General features: G+C 37.1%; 2 protein-coding genes across 2 annotated transcripts; both read right to left on the bottom strand.

Annotated features, from left to right (window-relative positions):
- Positions 1 to 8,491: 8,491 nt before the first annotated feature.
- LOC136068203 (uncharacterized) lies at positions 8,492 to 10,042 on the bottom strand. Its single transcript, XM_065775044.1, has 3 exons — positions 9,475 to 10,042; positions 9,278 to 9,381; positions 8,492 to 9,133 (listed from the first exon to the last, which is right to left on the bottom strand). Exons 1-3 carry the CDS (start codon positions 10,040 to 10,042, stop codon positions 8,492 to 8,494), a joined length of 1,314 nt encoding a protein of 437 aa, XP_065631116.1.
- A 2,138-nt stretch (positions 10,043 to 12,180) lies between these two features.
- LOC136068204 (uncharacterized) lies at positions 12,181 to 12,663 on the bottom strand. Its single transcript, XM_065775045.1, has one exon. It carries the CDS (start codon positions 12,661 to 12,663, stop codon positions 12,181 to 12,183), a length of 483 nt encoding a protein of 160 aa, XP_065631117.1.
- Between the last annotated feature and the right edge of the window lie 7,194 nt (positions 12,664 to 19,857).

The raw sequence follows: 19,857 nt of genomic DNA on the forward strand, positions 1-19,857 counted from the left end.
GTTACGAACTATCAAAAATAAAAACAAAGATAAAGTCCAGGTCTACCTATCCAAAGACACTAAATTCGGAGGCTAGATTATGGAATAGGAAGGTGTTAGGCACCTATTCCACCCAAACAGAGTTTGGTCTTCTAGACTCTCATGACCAATGTATCCCTTTATGCATGATATGAATGATATGTTGCATACATGAGACACTCAACCAAACTAAGTCACATAAATCTATTTATGAATGTGTCTTCTTTTTTTAAGAAAAATTTAGATATGTTTTTGTGAATAAAAAATTCTAATTTGATTCATTAGAAAAAAGGAAAGAAAGAAAAAGAACCAGATCTGTTTTGGTATAGATAAAAAAAAATAAAAAATAAAAAAAAATAGTTTTGGTGAAGAAAAATCAAATCTGTTTTATTAAATAAAGCAAGGCTTTTTGCTTTAAAAAAAAAAATCAGATCTGTTTTGTAAGGTAAAAAAATAAATAAATAAAAAATCAGACCTGTTTTTATGTGAAATAAAATAAAAAATAATTTTTTAAAGGAGGACAACACTCATAAAGTAAACCTACACTAATTGCATTAAACAAAACAAACAAGACATCACTACTTATGAATCAAACAAACAAAACATTACTTCTTATGACTTTCTTTTTTTTATTTCAAAATCTATTATGTAAAGGAAGATACATATCTGTTTTTATGTTTTAAAAATCTCAAATCTTCATCTAAGGAAGATGCAGATCTATTTTTAGTCTTGAAAAAAGAAATTGTTAATGAGCAGATTTTGAAACTCAAAAAGGTAAATCATGATAACAAAAGCATTAAGAACATATTTCAACAAGAATATTAACAACACATGGCATGAACATTAGAAATTAAAACTAAAAGAATATTTATATCATGCATCATCAAAATAAAAGAAAACTTAAAAAAAAAAAAAAAAAAAAAAAAAAAAAAAAACACACACACACACACACACACACACACCTTGCATGGACGTACTCTTCTTATTGAGGGAATATTTTAGGGTTCAAAAAAATTTATTCAATTATCTTTGAAACCTAAAATACCTTGCTTACAAAAAATAAATTCTTAAGGCTAGAACCTCTAGAATGTCTTTAATGTAAGAGGGAAAACAATAAAAATGAGAGTCAGAAAGAGGGGAAATCAGAGAGTGTGAAAAAGTGTGCTTAATTTTGAGATGCAATCTCTATTTATAGACGTTGGGAGGCTCGAAAAAATAGTTAAATGATCAGAATACAAACTAGGACACATCCTTATCTCTAAAAAATTGAAAATGATGAGTTTTATCTCAACCTAAGTGCCCTCAGGCCGAGGCCCAAATTTGTGCCAATCGGCACTCCAAAAGTGCCGAATGGTGCCAGACCCACTTTTGAGTTCTAGTCCATTTTGGACTCCTTTTTTGAGATTTTTTGAGCCGAGACTTGCACCTAGACGCGTTTTTAATCCACTTTCTAAAAATTAAGCTCTTTTCTCAATAATTCAGATCTTTTCGGCAATGATTATCTTATAGCTAAATACTCCAAAAAGTCTTAATTATCCTCAATTTTATTGTTATCTGATTATCCCATTTATTCCTATGCAATCAAGCCTATTTTTAACACTCACTAACAACTAATCACAAAATTATTTAACTAATTTTAATTGTTTAGCCAATTAGAATTAATTTAAATTAATCATGTGTGGTTGATTCTACCTAAACACAATGCATGCTAACCGTGCAAACTTAATTATGCACTATCGTTCAATCCGACGGTCCAATTTGGAAATCGGGCATACCGTCACGAACATTAGAATCTCAAGATCATTTTTATGATATGCATTGAATGAATTAATGCATGTAATGCAATCATGAATTTTGGGTATTTGATTGGTCATTCTAGTCATCTTTCTTGACTAAATTATGAGTGCAAAATCGAGTGTCTACAATAATAAATTAAAACAATTAAAATTTTCAAAATTAAAACCATAAAAAGTTATTAAGTAGTAGCTTAAAAGTGGAAGATCTACAAGGAAAATCATAGCACCACATATATGTTACTTACCTCTTTTGCTATTACCCCAAAACATGGCCGAAACAACTTATTCTCTTGTAAGCCCTAGGCCAAAAAATTAGAGAACATGAAAATTTAAATGCTTAAAAAGCCCACTTCTTAAAGCACTAGCATTCGAGAATGTACAAAAAAGAAAAACATATTTTGTATCCCCAAACACTACTTTATCTATTTTACTAACTCACCCTACATCTCAGTTTTTATTTTTACATATAACCCAATAAAATAATATAAACAACCTAATAAAATAATAAAAAATATTTTTATCTCTCTCTTTCTTCCCACTATCTTTTTCTCTTCAGACACAACCATAAGATTTTTTTTTTTTTCTTTACAACCTATGAATAGTAAGGTTGCATATATGCAACCATACTATTCATAGGTTCTAAATTTTTTTAGGTATACAAACCTGGATGGAGTGGGTTTTTGCAGTTTTAGATTGTAAAATGGCAACTGGGAGGTGTTTACACCCCCCAATGCTAGTGCTCTTAAGATCATGTTGCTAACTCCTAGCGTACAATCCCTACCTATCAGAGCCAATTATTTTCCAAATTTGCCACTTTTTTAAGAGAGAATAATTTACCACATTTAAATCTTACTATAACCTTCATAAACCTTTTTTTAGGATCTACTAAAACTACTAAACTAATAATGTATCGTTACCAAGAGTCCTGTAGCTCAACTGATGTATATCTTTTAGTGTTTCCAATAAAGATATCCAAAGTTCAATTCCTCCTTTCTCGTTATAACTATCAAATAAATAAATAATGTTACTCTTCATTAATAGTTACATGAGGTATCTACACTTACGCACCCAATAAGCTTATCTAGTTAGCCATATTCTTGCATCTAATTAAACTCTAGTTTTGTTTTTAGAGAAAAAATTACCTCATCTAAATCTAGTTGGCCATATTTTTTTGAGAGATGCTATGTCCACAACATTTTTACAATATTTTCATAACAAATCATAAGTAGTTAGTTATTATTGGTTCAAATTTGAACCTAACATTAAAATTACTTTTTTGCCCTAACAATAACAACTAGTAACAACCTGCCACTTAAAATTTGTTGTAAAAATGTTGTGAAAATATTGTGGACATATCATTTCTCTATATTTTTTTTTCCTTCCTTTTGTAATAACTAATATGACAAAAACAATTTAACTTTGCAATTAAATCACATGGTCCACACATTTAATTTAATTTTTCAAAAAAAATAACAATAGGGAAATGTGGGATTTCACATTAATTTCACTTAAACACATTTTAAGATAAGATCTAGAAACCAAATTGCTTAATCAACCCATCTCGGACTTTGGATCGGAAGTCTATCCATAAATAAGCAACTCCACTTTTCAAGATTCGAGATCCAATGTGAGCAAGGAAGTTGTCTTTTAAATATTGGAAAATGAGTCCGATGTAGACACCCTATTTTGTGTCAATAAACTTAGAGAAATGATATGTCTATAACATTTTTACAACAAATCCTAAGTGGCAGGTTGTTACTAGTTGTTATTGTTGAGGCAAAAAAATAATCTTAGTGTTAGTTTTAAATTTGAACCAATAACAACTAACTACCTATGATTTGTTGTAAAAATGTTGTAGATCCAGCATCTTTCATAAACTTATGCCTTTAGTCTCAATGAGAAATAATCCCAACACGTTGAGAAGGCTTAACTAAAAAATAGTTCATCTAAAAAAAAAGGGCTTAACTAAAAAATAATATTTTTTTTACAAACATTAAAGCAATCTTGGTTGAAGCGTAACACCACTTCCTAGCAAAAACCCCTAATTTTTCAAATCCAATATTCTTTTATACTCATTGTGAGGATCCTAGTCATTTCCATTGTTTTTGGTCCTATATACAATTGAAGAATCAAAAAGTACATTGTTTTGGTCCTAAATACAATCTAAAATTAAAAAAAAAAAATACATTACTTTGGATTCTAGTTACAATATGGGGAAAAACAAATATTACATTGATAAGAAATGGTCTACGAGCTCAAGATCTAAATTTGGAGGCCACGTCATGAAAATGGGAAACGTGTTTGCAACCATTTCACCCAATTCAAAGATTGATGCTTGAAATTAATAGCCATATTATGCTATGAACTTATCCAATCATATTATCATGCTATGCATTGTGAGAAATTCAATATCCTCAACATGTGAATTTAAACACACACAAAAAAAAAAAAGTGAATTTAACATAAATTAAAATCTAGGCTTATATGCATGAACATGTTAATCAACCCGTATTGTTAAAAATTATGATTTCATACAATCAATGATGATGAGAATTAAATTAATTTTGGATCCTTACTGACATGCACGGCCTCTTGCAAATGATATGATGGTGGATCATCTAGCAAATATGAAATAAGTTGGTTGATCAACGTCCGATTGCAAAATGGAATGTGTATGCGTATATAATCTCATCATATTTCATTTCATCGTGTTTGAGTTTTATTCTAAGAAGCATGTTAATTATTCAACCCATGTCATCAATGCGAAGCATGTTATGTGTAATTAATTAAAAAATTATAATAATAATTGTAGGGTTAGGATTTGTGGCCCAACCCCAAAAACAATAAATTTGTAGAGCGTGGGTGATAGAGCTAGGTTAACTATGGAGCTAACAACGGTTGATCACAGCATACAAGTATAAACTAGCATCAAAATACACGTAAAGACCAAGTAAGTTCAAGTCCGAAGAGACTTATGATAGATTGGATACGGGTTACAATTTTTTTTGTTACAATTTGACCCCCTTCTCATTAGGAACCCTTCTTCTTTATATATCTTCCTCCACTACCATCCCCATCGTCCACTTGTTCTTCATCCAGCTCCCTACTTGAGTGCATGTCATGTCATGTATCTCCCTTAACTTTTGTGAATGACGGTAGCTCAAGTTGTACTGTTCAAAGGTCTTCTCCACATAAATGCAGCCAGAAAAGTTGCTGCAGTGCATTTAATACGGTGGTGGCAGCTTTTCCTTTTAGATATTTCTCCGTTCCTCTTATCTCCAAGCGTGTCTAAAGTTTATCCAAATTGCTGAAGTCATTAGTAACTCATTTAAACCCCTCAGATATTTACATGACCCCAAAATCCTTTCATCCGAGGATAGTCATCTCTTCGGAACACTGATACTCTCTTCGGACGGAGTTTCTTCGTCCCCATGTATCCTTCTTACACGCGAAATAAACCTCGACAATTTTATCCTCCTCGGACATACACTAATCTTTACCTTAGGCTTTAGGCCCATTACGTATGCCTGGGCTTTACCCCCCCACAATAGCCCCTCAAAATTTTAATTTTTCCTTCACCTCCGAAGAGAAAAAATGAGATTTTGATTTACTACAAAATAAAAATCAGGAATGCACAAATATCTTAATTCACACGTGTAGTAGCATGGATTTGCGCGCTTCATAATTGCTGCTGTTGTTTTAAGGTTTCCAAAGCGCCATTAATTACTCCAGGTGGCATTTTGTCTTTGCCATCTAACAGTGGGCTACTGGTCCAACGGACGCGATCCTTCCTCGAAATTTGGGCGGGATAACTCCTTCTCCCTCGTTTGTCTCCATATAAAGCCCTAGAGGAGGTTTTTTCTCCCTTACTTTACATATTTTCAGACTTTCCAGTGAACAGAGGCATTCAAATCGACCAAACTCTACGATCATCAAATCCAAAATTTCCAAGCATCTCCACAAGCTCAGATATCATTTTCGATCCGGTTCGTGTAAGTCCTCATATATTCGTCTTTATTCCTCTCTTCAGACACTCTTTTTGTCCTTCGAGTAGTCACCCCCTAGTCACCACGTTTAGAGTTCCTCCTATCTCGTTTGTTTAGGATGGGTAAGTATCAGTATCTGGTGGACAGTCCCGCTCAGATGGAGAAGTTTAGAGCCACATACCGCATTCCTGAAGACGTGGGTTTGAGATATAGCCCCCCAGAAAAAGTTCTAACAGATCGGAAAGAGGGTGAAGTAATAATCCCCATCATCGCCTTCCTGGAAGGAGGAATGACGATTCCTATGGGCTTTATCACCACTAACTACTTTCTAAACCATAGGCTTAGCCCCGAGCAGTGTGCACCAAACGTTTTTAGGATATTAGGGGTCGTTGATGATCTGAACCGCCATCTGGGCTTGGGGCTCACCTGGCTAGACGTGGAGCATATGTACAAGTGCCATAGCTAGAAAGGAGCGAGATATTATTTGAAATCCCGATCCGACGCTGTTAGGCTCGTTTCCTGCCTTCCCAAGTCTAACAAGGGAATGAAAGACAATTATTTGATCGTCTCGGGTGCGTTTCACTGCCCAACCACGCTAGGAGAACTAGGTGGGGGCATCTTAGATTTAGGCTTGCTAACATTAGATTTAGGATTGACTTTCATTGCAACTTAGTCTTCTCGGTCTTATTGTTGCCAACTTTCTGATCGAGTTTTCCTGTAATGTTGACAGATAAAAGAAACGTTACTCCTCGGCTGAGCCTTACCAACACTGTTGCGCTCAACTATTTGTTGCGATTGAAGATTTTTGTAAGTGAAGATGGGCAACTCTGATCGGTCCCCCTTATTCTCGGTTACAACTCCAAACCATCCGATTTGCAGCCGGTCGGGAACACGATAAGGCAAGGAGACTATCGCCTCAACCGAATCGACGTTGGTCTGAAGGACTTTTTGGCCCCATTTGATCTCCCTCCAGTGCCACATCCAAACCCTCAGGGTGTACCACTACTCATCCAGCTAGTTCAGCAAGTCCCCCTTGAACCGGTGGTGGTAGGCGAAAGGATTGGCTCTTCGACCTCCTCAGTAGAAGAGCAGATAGATAAATTTAGATTCAAGGGAGAAGCTTCAGGAGGGGTTCAGGTGATACCATCCTCAGAGTCCAAGGAGGATATTGATAGGCAATCCAGTGTCCATCCTCCAATTCTGATAACTACTCTTCTAGAGGACTTCTCGGAAGAAGAAGAAATGTCGAATTTAAAGGCTTTAATGAGGAACAGGGGTAAGAAGGCCGAGCCGAAAGGCATTAAGACTTCCCAACCCGTGGTGAGTCTGCCTCCACCTTTTCCTCAGGTTCCTGACCTTGGCTTAAAGCCCATACCGGACCTGAAGAAGAAAAGGCCCCTCAAGACTGAGGAGAGGGAGGTGGTGGTGCCACCGAAGACAACCAAGCAACAGAAGGTGGCGAGAGACCATCGGAGCAAAAGGGCCTCATCCACAGAGAGCCAGGATGAGCCTCCTGTTGCTGATGTGCGCCAAATGCTACGCACATGGTCTCCCAAGTTTGAGCTGGATGGTGCTCCTATTTCTTGGGAGACCTCCCTCAGAAATTACAATGGGGGAAGANTTATTGTTCTCTTCTTCCTGTTTTTCTTTTATGTAAGCGATTGTAAACTATCCTCTTTTGATCAATGAAACATTTTCTCTTCTACTTTTGGTGTCTTTATTGCATATCATATGACTTACTTTTGCTACAAATAACTGTACTTTGTAATTATGGTAATGTAAGTAAACATAATCACCATATCATGCTAATAATGCACATAACTAAGATTGGCATTGAAAAGAACAGTTTGTATAAGAACTACTACTAAATACTGAATACGACAAGTATTATAAAAGCTTCAAAGATCTTTTTGAACATGCACAAAGAAGGCTAACATAAGTTAGAGTTAATTTAAATACATTCAAGGATGTCAGACAAGACTCATTCCAGAGTTAAACCTCAATAATAATAACAACACAATGGTGTTGATTAACCTATACTATCTGATCCAAGGATTGCAGGCATGTGAAGGAGTGTTAACTAATCGAAATCATCTGGTCCGAAGACTGCAGGCATGATTGGATTTTAGTTTAAACACTTAGAGAATCAATAAGGATTGTTAACTAACCTAAATCATCTGGTTCGAAGACTACAGGCATGATTAGATTTAAGTTTAAACACTTAGAAAACCGATAAGGAGTGTTAACTAACCCAAATCATCTAGTCCGAGGACTATAGGCATGATTGGATTTAAGTTTAAACACTTAGAGAACCGATAAGGAGTGTTAACTAACCCAAATCATCTGGTCTGAGGACTACAGGCATGATTGGATTTAAATTTAAACACTTAGAGAATCGATAAGGAGTGTTAACTAACCCAAATCATCTGGTCCAAGAACTACAAGTTATGATTGGATTTAAGTTTAAACACTTAAAGAACCGATAAGGAGTGTTAACTAAACCAAATCATCTGGTCCGAGGACTACAGGCATGATTGGATTTAAGTTTAAACACTTAGAGAACCGATAAGGAGTGTTAACTAACCCAAATCATCTGGTCCGAGGACTACAGGCATGATTTGATTTAAGTTTAAACACTCAGAGAACCAATAAGGAGTACAAATTGTCATAGTGGCTAAAGAGAAGATTCAATTAATAATAGTACCTTTTGAGGTTATTTACATTCAAAGGGTGCGGTATTACATGACTATCTAAGTCCTCCAGGAAATATGCCCCAATGCCAGCCCCTAAAGTAATACAATATGGCCCTTCCCAATTGGGTCCTAGCTTCCCCCCTGTTGGGTTTTTCGTAATGCCCACAACTTTCCTAAGTACCAAATCACCAGGTTCTAGGGGCCTTAACTTTACGTTGGCATTATAGCCTTGCCTGAACTTTTGTTGATAATGCGCCAATCGAACCATTGCATTTTCTCTCCTTTCTTCAATCAAATCCAAACTCCTTTCTAGAAGTTCATCATTGCTGGTCGGACTGAATAAATTGGTTTTCAGAGTTTTAAATCCAATTTCCAGAGGGATGACAGCTTCAGCCCTATAAGTCATCGAGAAAGGGGTTTCTCCAGTAGATCTGCGAGGCGTAGTTCTGTAAGCCCAAAGTACGTGTGGCAACTCTTCCACCCACTTGCCCTTCACATCATCTAATCTCTTCTTCAATCCATTAACTATGACTTTGTTAACTGCTTCTGCTTGTCCGTTCCCCTGGGGATAGGCAGGGGTGGAGTATCTGTTCTTGATTCCCAATTCATTACAATAATTCTGAAATGCTTTACTGTCAAACTATAGGCCATTGTCCGAGATGAGAATATGAGGAACTCAGAAACGAGTAACAATATTCTTCCATACAAATCTTTGCACATCTACGTCTCAAATGTTGGCCAGAGGTTCAGCTTCAACCCATTTGGTGAAATAGTTTGTGCTGACCAGAAGATACTTCTTGTTTCCTACGGCCTTTGGGAATGGACCCACTATATCTAAGCCCCATTGAGCGAACAGCCATGGACTAGATAGTAGGTTGAGGACTCCACCTGGTTGATGTATGTTTGGCGCAAATCGTTGACATTGATCGCACTTCTTAACATACTCATGGGCCTCTTTTTGCATATTTGGCCATCAATAACCTTGAGTAATGGCTCGGTGAGCTAAAGATCTACCTCCGGTGTGACTCCTACAAATTCCTTTATGCAACTCCTCTAGTAACAACTCAGCCGCTTCAGGATGAATACATAACAGGTACGGTCCTGAATAGGATCGTTTGTATAATTTTTGGTCTTCGGACAGCCAGAATCTGGTCACCTTCCTCCGAATTTTGTCGGATTCCCCCTTTTCTTCAGACAGAATGTCTTCTTTCAAGAATTTGACTATAGGGTCCATCCAGTAGAGCCCGGTTCTGATTTGGTGAACTTGGACTGCATCTCTTCCTACCTCAGTAGGCCCATGCAAGTCCTCGACGAGGATAACTCTGAACAAATTTTGTGCCGAAGAGGTAGCGAGTGTGGCCAAAGAATCAGCATGTGCGTTCCCACCTCTGGGAATATGTAGCAAGCTGAAAAATTCGAATTCCGACTGCAGACGTTTAACTCGACTCAAGTATCCCTGCATCCTTTCATCCTTTGCTTCAAACTCCCCCTGTACTTGACCCACAACTAACCTTGAGTCCGAGAACAACTCCACTGCCTTTCCTCTCATTCTTTACACCATAGATATTCCCATCAATAGGGCTTCGTACTCCGCCTCATTATTTGTTGCCAAGAAATCCAACCTTAACGATTTTTCAATGATGATTCTCTCTGGAGATATCAATACTAGCCCCACTCCAGAACCTTTCTGGTTCGCTGCACCATCCACATACACTTCCCAGCGAGTATGGCCTTGTTGAGAAATCATGCCAACCGATTTTCCATCCATGTCCTTCTCTACCGTTATTTCTTCTAAACTAGGTTTCGTGAACTCGGCCACCAAATCTGCAAGGATCTGCCCTTTGACTGAAGTGCGAGGCATGTACTTGATATCGAAAGCCCTCAGGATAGTGCCCCACTTGGCTATTCTCCTTGTGTAGTCGGCACTTCGAAGTACGGATTTAAGCGGGAGTTGTGTGAGCACGACGACCGTATGTGCTTGAAAGTCATGGGGCAATTTTCGTGTTCTAAGTACTACTGCCAAAATAGCTTTCTCCAGTGGCAAGTACCTAATCTCGGCCTCATGTAAAGATTTACTCACATAGTAAACTGGCCTTTGCACACCTTGATCCACACGTATCAATACTAGACTTACAGCATAGGGAACCACAGCAATATAGGCAAACAGGACCCCATCTGGTTCAGGGCTAGACATAATCGGTGGCCGAGCCAAGTAGTCTTTAAGTTGTTGAAAAGCCGAGGCACATTCTTCAATCCATTCAAACCCTTTCCACTTGTTGATCAGTGAGAAGAAAGGTTTACACCTATCCACGGACCTAGAGACGATCGGTTCAGGGCAACCATCATCCCTGTCAACTTTTGAACCTCTTTCGGATTTCGAGGAGGTTGTAGATTTTGAATAGCCTTTATTTGATTGGGGTTAACCTCAATTCCCCTGTGTGTCACCATGTAACTCAAAAATTTGTCTGACCCTACACCAAATGAGCATTTGGAAGCATTCAGGCGCAACTTGTTTCTTTTTAGGATTTCAAAAGTGTTGTCAAGGTCCTTCATATGCTCAGAAATGACTTTGCTTTTTACCACCATGTCATCTATATAGACCTCAATACTTTTGCCTAACTGTGATTCAAACATCCTTGTCATCATTCACTGGTAAATAGAGCCTGCATTTTTCAGACCGAATGGCATCACTTTATAATGGTAATTACCAGTAGGGGTAACAAAAGCGGTCTTCTCTTGGTCATCTGGGGCTAATGGTATTTAATGGTAACCTTATAAAGCATCCAAGAAATTCATTCGAGGATGGTCGACAGTAGCATCTACTAGCTGATCAATTTTCGACATGGGGAAAAGATCCTTATGACAAGCCTTATTTAAGTCAATGAAGTCTACACAAACTCACCACTTCCCGCTCTTCTTCTTCACCATCACAGTATTTGCTAACCACTCGGGGTAAAATACTTCTTTAATAGCTCCAGCCTGTTTGAGCTTCGTTACTTCTTCTTTGACTGCATCTGCATGTTTTTTAAATGGCCACCGAGGAGGCTGCTTCTTGGGGACAATCAATGGGTTGACCCTCAGATGATGGCAAATGAACTCTAGATCTACTCCTGGGGCTTCGTAAGCACTCCAAGCAAATACGTCAATATTTCTTTTAAGGAAATCAATTAGCTCTTATCTTTCTGGTTGAGGCATCTAAGATCCGACTTGAAAGAACCTTTCAGGATTGTCCCTAATTAAAACTTTTACCAAATCCTTGCATCTAACGCCTTCATCAAGATCTTCGACGGATGACACCTGACTTTTTAACTGCTATAAGTCTCCCTCAGCCCTGACTGAGGACTTAGTTTCGGGCTTGTGTTGGATGGCAGTCACCAAGCATTGTCTAACTAATGATTGATCTCCATGGATTTTACAAACCTGCCCTTCGGATGGATATTTAACTTTTTGATGTAGAGTCGAGGAAACAGCCCCTAGCGTATGTAGCCAAGGTTTGGCTACAATTGCCGTATAAGGGAAATAAACATTTATGACAATGAAGTCTACTTCCACTACTTCCAAGCTAGTTTGTACAAGCAGCCGTATTTGGCCCTTCGGGGTGACAATTCTTCCCTCGAAACTAACCAAGGGAGAACAGTATGATGTTAAGTCATCAGGTTTGAGGTTCAACCCCTTGTAGAGGTCAGACTACATTATCTCCACCGCACTACCCTGGTCTACCATTACCCTCTTCACATCATATTCTCCAATTCTGAAGGTGACTACCAAAGCGTCATCATGAGGTTGAATGGTTCCAACCTTATCTTCGTCTGAAAAGCCTAAAACTGGCTGGACAACCGATCTAATGCTCCTCAAATCTCGACCAAAGTCCCCTTCCGGTAATTGAGCTACTGACTTAACCTTGGACGGCCAAGACCCTGTTCTTCCTGGTGCTGCGAAAATGACGTTAATAGTTCCTAATGAAGGTCTCACAGAATCAATCCTTTCAGGCTCGGAATTCATCTGACCTCCTTGGCCATTAGAGTGATGCAAGAGATGCCTCAACCTGCCTTCGCGGACCAGTTGGTCCAAATGATCCCACAAACTTCTGCAGTCTTCAGTGGTATGCCCATGGTCTTGGTGGTATTGGCAATAGAGATTGTGATTGCACCTCTCAGGATTTCCCACCATCTTACTTGGCCACCTAAAGAATGGTTCATTCTTGATCTTTTCCAAAACTTGGTGGACTGGCTCCTTGAACACTGTATTGACTACTTGAGCATTTGTTGATCCCGACTGCCTAGCGAAATCTCTCCGTGGCTTGTTGTTGTTGTAACGATCTGACCTAAAATCCTTCCTCTCCTGGGGGATAACCTTGTCCTTACCCTTCCCTTGTTACTGATCCTCTTCAACCTTTTTGTACTTTTTAATACGGTCCATGAGTTGACGCATGTTAGTAACAGGTTTACCGGACAAGAACGTCCTTAAACTGTGGTCAATAGGGAGGCCAAGCTTGAACGTGTCAAGGGCCATTGCAACAAAGTTGCCCTCTATATCATTAAACATCTCCCAATACCTATCTGAGTACACCTTCAGGGTCTCACCCTCACGCATGCTCAAGGATAGCAGAGAAGACAAGGGCCTGGCCACTCTTTGGCATGTGACAAAACGTAAACCAAAAGCTTTAGTGAGCTCTTAGTAGGAATTGATGGAATCTGCTTTCAGGCTGTCGAACCACCTCATAGCAACCGGTCCAAGACTAGAGGGGTAGACCTTACACATCAGAACTTCATCTCTAGAATAGACAGCCATCATTTGATTAAAGTGGCTCACATGCTCCACAAGACCCGTTTTACCATTACAAATGGTAAAGGTTGACTGGTTAAAATGCCGAGGAAGTCTCGCTCCTTCGATCCTGTGCATGAAGGGTGACCTAGAGATTTGATTCAGAGCCTTACTCATAGCATCGTTTCCTACCCCTCCACGTGATGGGCTCCGAAGTTGCTTTTTGTGACAGTGCTCCTCTTCGTATGAGAAGGATTCACTGATTGGTGTTCGAGACCTCTGCTCGTAAGTGACATCTTGCTCTTCATCCCAATCCTCATCAAAATGCGAAGAAATACGTTTTCTTTTTGCATGGCGCAACTCCTTCCTTAACCTCTCAATTTCCATGTTCTTCTCTGCATGAGACACGTGACTTCCTCCATGCAGTTGACTTCGCTCAGGGTGCATAGTATGCATACTGCCTCCACGATCTTGTCTCTGCTCCAAATTGAGAAAAGGGTTTATGTGTTGGGACACCCCGGATTCTGCTGGTTGTTGCCCTGGTTCAGCCATTATCGACTGCTGTTGCTTCCACTTATACTCAAGCTTTTCCCACAGACGGCGCCAATTGTAGGGTTAGGATTTGTGGCCCAAGCCCAAAAATAATAAATTTGTAGAGTGTGGGTGATAAAGCTAGGTTAACTATGGAGCTAACAACGGTTGATCACAGCATACAAGTATAAAACAGCATAAAAGTACACGTAAAGACCAAGTAAGTTCAAGTCCGAAGAGACTTATGATAGATTGGATACAGGTTACAATTCTTTTTGTTACAGTTCGACCCCCTTCTCATTAGGAACCCTTCTTCTTTATATATCTTCCTCCACTACCATCCCCATCATCCACTTGTTTTTCATTCAGCTCCCTACTTGAGTGCATGTTATGTCATGTCATGGATCTCCCTTAACTTTTGTGAATGACGGTAGCTCAAGTTGTACTGTTCAGAGGTCTTCTCCACATAAATGCGGCCAGAAAAGTTGCTACAGTGCATTTAATACGGTGGTGGTAGTCCTTTTAGATATTTCTCCGTTCCTCTTATCTCCAGGCGTGTCTAAAGTTTATTCAAATTGCTAAAGTCACTAGTAACTCATTTGAACCCCCCAGATATTTACATGACCCCAAAATCCTTTCATCCAAGGATAGTCATCTCTTCGGAATACTGATACTTTCTTCGGACGGAGTTTCTTCGTCCCCATGTATCCTTCTTCCACGCGATATAAACCTCGACAATTTTATCCTCCTCGGACATACACTAATCTTTACCTTGGGCTTTAGGCCCATTACGTATGGCTGGGCTTTACCCCCCACAATAATAATAAAGAGTTTAGAGATATACATGCTTGCACTACCTCTTGCAAAAGACTTGGTGACAGATTACCTTTGGTTTCTCTCAGTGCCTTTCTCTCCTTTGGATAACTGTTCCCTTGCTTGGATGAAAGGGAGTTCCGCCTTGACTGTCTTTGATTGTTGGTTAGATGAATGTGACCGCATGCTCTTTTAGATTTTGATGATTGGAATTCTCTGAGAACTAAATTGTGTTTCTTAATTATTTGTGGTGATTCATGATATGTGATTTTTATATGGTGGAAAAGAAAGAATTGTGTGAAGTGTAAAAATGGTCTCTCTCTCTCTCTCTCTCTCTCTCAATGTTTAACTTTCCATTCCCTTGAATCCCCCTTTCTCAGTTGATTAAAGTTAGGTCGTTTAAATAAGTGTGCAAATAAAAAAACATAGGCCAAAAAACATAGACCGCATACTCTTTCGAAGTGTTGTTTGGCACTCTACCCTTTGGGGATCAAAGTGTTCAATCTTTATCTTGTTTTAAATTTATATTATTTTCTAATAAAATTTTGGGAAAAACACGAGTTTTGATATAATTTTTAGCTACTTTTTAGTCATATAATGCTACGGATTATATAGGATTTTTAAAGTTTAGCTAACCAATTAGTTTTTAAAGATAATAATCAATTAATAATCCTAAAACCCCAATTATCTGTTGGAATTATCTTGCAATTCTTATGCTAAAAGTTGAGTCAATGAGATTTTGACTTGTAATTAATTAAAGTTAATTAGTTTAAGAATCAATCATAATTAAATAGTCATAATCCCATGCATTTACCCTAAATTCCAAGAATTCATGTGGATTGATCTTTTAATCCAGGAATCTGATTTTAGCATTAAAGATGTCATTTTGAACTCTAATGTGATTTAAAATTAATTGCTTGCTTATCTAATGACTTAAACGACATTTTTATTCTTTCCTTGTTGGAACTACCATTTTACCATTAGTTTGTGAACTGACCCCAATTATAAAATGGGGTGTCTACAGTTCGACATAATGGCGGCACTTCCAATTGGTGGTTGGTGGTTGAAATAGAGATAGAGGGAGACAAATTTTGGCAAAGTAGGTTGAAAGGGAAAAAAGGAGGGGAGAAAAATGTACTTACATGAATCTCATCTTTTAAAGATATCAGATTGATGTGGACCATATTTTTTTAAATTAGCCACATCAATTTACCTTGATTAGCATGATGCGTTGATGTCTTGTCTCTTGAAAAGGCGAGGTACAAAAAAATGCTACTTCTCCAAATAACTTTCAAAAAGTGCTATTTCACCAAATTATTTTAAAACATGTATTTATAAGAGGGAGGAAGCCTTACATCCAAACCATACAACATTCTCTTTTTTAAGACATTATATCCTACAAACTTTAAACCACCCCTTTAGGCTTCATTTGAGAGTTCACAAGAAAATGAAATAAAATGATCATAAGGAAGTAGAAAGGAATTAAATGGAATGGAATGTATTTAAGTAAGGAAAATGAATGAAAAAAAATGGAATGGAATGGAATGGAATTAAGTAAGCTTGATTAGATATTTTAAAATAAAGGAATGAAAATGAATTAAAATGAATGGAATATAAGTAATTTTGTTTTGGAGTAACATGGAGGGAATGGAATAAAATTATTTTATTACAATATTACTATTAGACCCCTATTTTAAAATAAATTGTTGAATATATAGGGGTATTTTGGGAGTTTTAGTAAAAAAATTATTAAATCTAATTTCATACCTTTCCATTTCTCCCAATTTCGGGATGAGTGAAAATTTAACGTTTTAAGAGAATAGAGAGGAATGAGTATTCTCTCCTATCCATTCTATTCTTTCTTACTTAAACTCTCAAACAATGGAATAGACTTTTTATTCTCTCCATTAAAACTTCCAAACAGGGGAATGAAAGAATATTCTAAAGTTATTCTTTTCATTCATTTTCATTTCACTACATTTCCTCCTCCCAAACGAGACCTTATTTAAGAACAAATAAATAAATAACAAGTTCACAAATTTTTTTTTTGGGGTCCAATTTTTTTTATTATAAAAAATATACACTTTTTTCCATAAGCACAACCATCACTTAACATCGTTTAATATATTCATCTACTCTTTTACAACCAAGACAAGGCATTGGAAGGAAGTAGAAAACTTAAAAAAAAAAAAAAAATAGGGGGCTTTCAAACTGTGCTTAGTGTTTTTATTTATGTTCTTGTTCGGGAGCAAATCAGATATTTTTGAGAAGTCTAGGTAGTAGCTAGTTACCCTAGACCTCACAAGTAGTTTTTGTATTTATTATGAGAAATTCTTATTTTACATTATATGATACAATATAATTTATATTATAGACACATAAAAAGTGATAAATATTAAGCACATTTGCAAATAGAGATAAATATTGTACATTTTTTTGTAAATATATACGATATTTGCAACCTTTTGTATGTTTTACGGTCTAAATTTATATTGCAAATACAATAGAAGCATATAGTGGACCTTTAATTTTTTTTTTTTTTTTTTTTTTTGAGGTAAGAGGACCTAATTAGTAATTAGTACGGAGTACAATGTAAACATACAAAAAGACCTTCAATTATTTAATTTCTTTGATTCTAAAATAAACACACACAAAAAAAAAAAAAAAAAAAAACCCCACTTTCATCTCTTCTTTTTCATAACTGGAAAAACTGCATAGAAAGAAACCTGACATATGCTGATTACACCCCAAGAGGGGAAAAATACATCACAGTTCACAAGTAGCTTTCAGGCTCTCTCCTATTTTTCCTTTTTCGTGCGCCAACTGTTTCTCTCTCTCTCTCTCTCTGAAGTCCGTGGGGAAGATACTGTACCATCTCATCGTAGCCAATCTGTGTCCATTGCAAGAAAGCTAAGCATTTCCACAAAGAGGTACTCTCACTCTTACTCTCACACTCACAAGCATTCAATTTTCACATAATCCCCATAAAACATTTCTTGGGTTTTGCTTAAAATTTTATATAGCCTTTATTTTGCTCAATCTTTTCATAAATGAATACCCTTTTGTTCATAGAGAAATAAATACCTTTCTTTTTACAATCAGGCATTATTATGTGTAATGAGGCAGCTCAGTCTCTATTTTTTTTTTAATTATTGATTTTTTTTTGGGTTTAATTTTAAGTCTTGGTTGGTGTGAATGTTGGAAAGATGGGTTGTCGATTTTAGCAAATATACCTTGTTCCCTCAAATGGGTTTTCTTGATTTTTTGTGTTCTGAGTTTGGTTTAGGGTTTTAGATTTTTGGGTATTGCTTTGTTTGGATCCAACGAAATTGCTGATGTTGCTTTGAGGATCTAAATTTTTCCAAAATTTTGGGATGCAGTTAGACATGTCAGCTTATGAACTCACAAATTGTCTGGCTCTCAGTTTTGTGATTTTCTTTGAGTTGATCTTTACCTTGGGGTTTATGTGAGAATGTGGAGATTTATGTATTAAAGCCTGGTTCTTTGTCCTTTATAAAGAATGTGTTTTGTGTTTGTAGCACTTGCTTGCTGTGATGTTAATATCTATAGCCTTTTGTTTCTAGCTTTGTGAATGTGAATTTTTTTCCTGACTGTTATTTTAGTTTAGTCACTCCCGATGCCAGTTCCTATAGTAGGGGTGTAAGTGCTTGTAATCTTTTTAAAATCCTATCGCGTTCACCCTTAACCCACCCATCAACACTCTGTGGCAAAGAGAATAAATGCTAGAAGCCATCTTATTTATGACTGGTTTTTATCTTTGTTGGATCACATTGTGGAGCTTCTTTTAATGAATAATAGAAATTTTATTAAGGGTCAATTACATTGACATCTCTGAGGAATGGCAAAATTAGACTTGTTATAACCATTTTTCAAGAAATGATGCTCTCAAATGGTCAAAGTAATTGACACTCTACCCTCATTTTTGAATTATTTTGGGTTGGAGTATCATTTCTTAAGATTTGGGTATAGCGGTCTAATTTAGTTATACCTCAGGTTGCTCATTGTAATTTACCCTTTTATTAAAGACAAAGCTTAGTACATGCGAAGTATACAAGAGCAACTCAAGAAAAAACTAAGACCTAAAATTATGATGATTTAAAAATTTTCGGCAAAGAGGAATTTCCCCCAACCAATCAGACAAAGATCTGAGAAATAAGAGTTTCAATTGAAGCAAGGAGATCTCCATTCTGAAAAACATCTACAAAGGAATCACATGCCACACATTTAAACTTTGAAGTCTCTCAAAACTGTCTCTCCAACAAAAAGCTCATTAATCAATTTAGGCATTACCTAATAAACTCCCAATAGCGTAAAGCTCCAAGCTATATCACAGTGTAGAAAAAGTTCAACTAACCAACTCTCCAGCACCAATCAACAATGATTATATTACGCTTTCTTAGATTGTCCATTATTAGGATTTTACCCTGAGTGACCTTTATCAGAACTTTTGCCTTCCATATTGCTTGTCATGGGAAGTCCACAACACATCCCCTTGTAAAGTCTGATTGCCAGACCTCACATCAAACTTTTTATTCTTAGATATTACCACCCAACCCATCCTATTCATTCCATTCCCATTTCTATGATCCACAAAAAGTGAAAAGAATTCTCAACAGATTCAAGCTCCTAATCATGCAATTCCTGAGAGAAAGTGGGACACACTCTGTCCATGTAATTTGCTATAGCAATGTCTTTATTCACTGCAATGGCAAACAAAGTAGGTAAAAGAACTCTTAAGAGGCAAATCACTACACCATAAAATCATGCCAAAAACGAATGCAACTACCATCCCCCACTAAATATCTAATTTACTTCAAGAACCTCTCCCAACCATGCCTAATATTCTTCCATAAACTCACAGCATGAGCACCACTAACCTCCGCAAAATGCCTATGACCCCCACATCTCTTTGTACTCAGCCCCTATGACCCTCCTACATAGACATAGCTTTGTATTATTCTGGCTACCTCATTTTTATTTTCCCATGGAGTAGTCTTTTTTATTGATATCTTATTTTACCTATCAAAAAATAATAATAATTTGGGTAAAAGTGCCAAGCTTTCCTCTTCTTTACTCACCATTCTCTTATCCCATATCAAGAACACACCCCTTGCCTGACCCAAAGAAACCCAATCAATCTTCTTTTTTATCAACTCAATGGGTCTCCATTGCTGCAGCCTGCAGCATATTCTTAACCACTGCTCTTTTCCTAGTATCATTAGTCTCCCTAACATT

Source organism: Quercus suber, unplaced genomic scaffold (assembly GCF_002906115.3).
Source record: "Quercus suber isolate HL8 unplaced genomic scaffold, Cork oak 2.0 scaffold_104, whole genome shotgun sequence".
Classification (NCBI taxonomy): Eukaryota; Viridiplantae; Streptophyta; class Magnoliopsida; order Fagales; family Fagaceae; genus Quercus; species Quercus suber.

Excerpts from the sequence above, each read along its gene's own strand:
- LOC136068203 (XM_065775044.1), bottom strand. The coding sequence starts at position 10,042 with ATGAGAGGAAAGGCAGTGGAGTTGTTCTCGGACTCAAGGTTAGTTGTG. Across the intron at positions 9,382-9,474 it reads TCACCGAGCCATTACTCAAG|GTGGAGTCCTCAACCTACTA; the intron begins GTTATTGATGGC and ends TACATCAACCAG. Across the intron at positions 9,134-9,277 it reads GAAACAAGAAGTATCTTCTG|TTTGACAGTAAAGCATTTCA; the intron begins GTCAGCACAAAC and ends AATGGCCTATAG.
- LOC136068204 (XM_065775045.1), bottom strand. The coding sequence starts at position 12,663 with ATGGTGGGAAATCCTGAGAGGTGCAATCACAATCTCTATTGCCAATAC.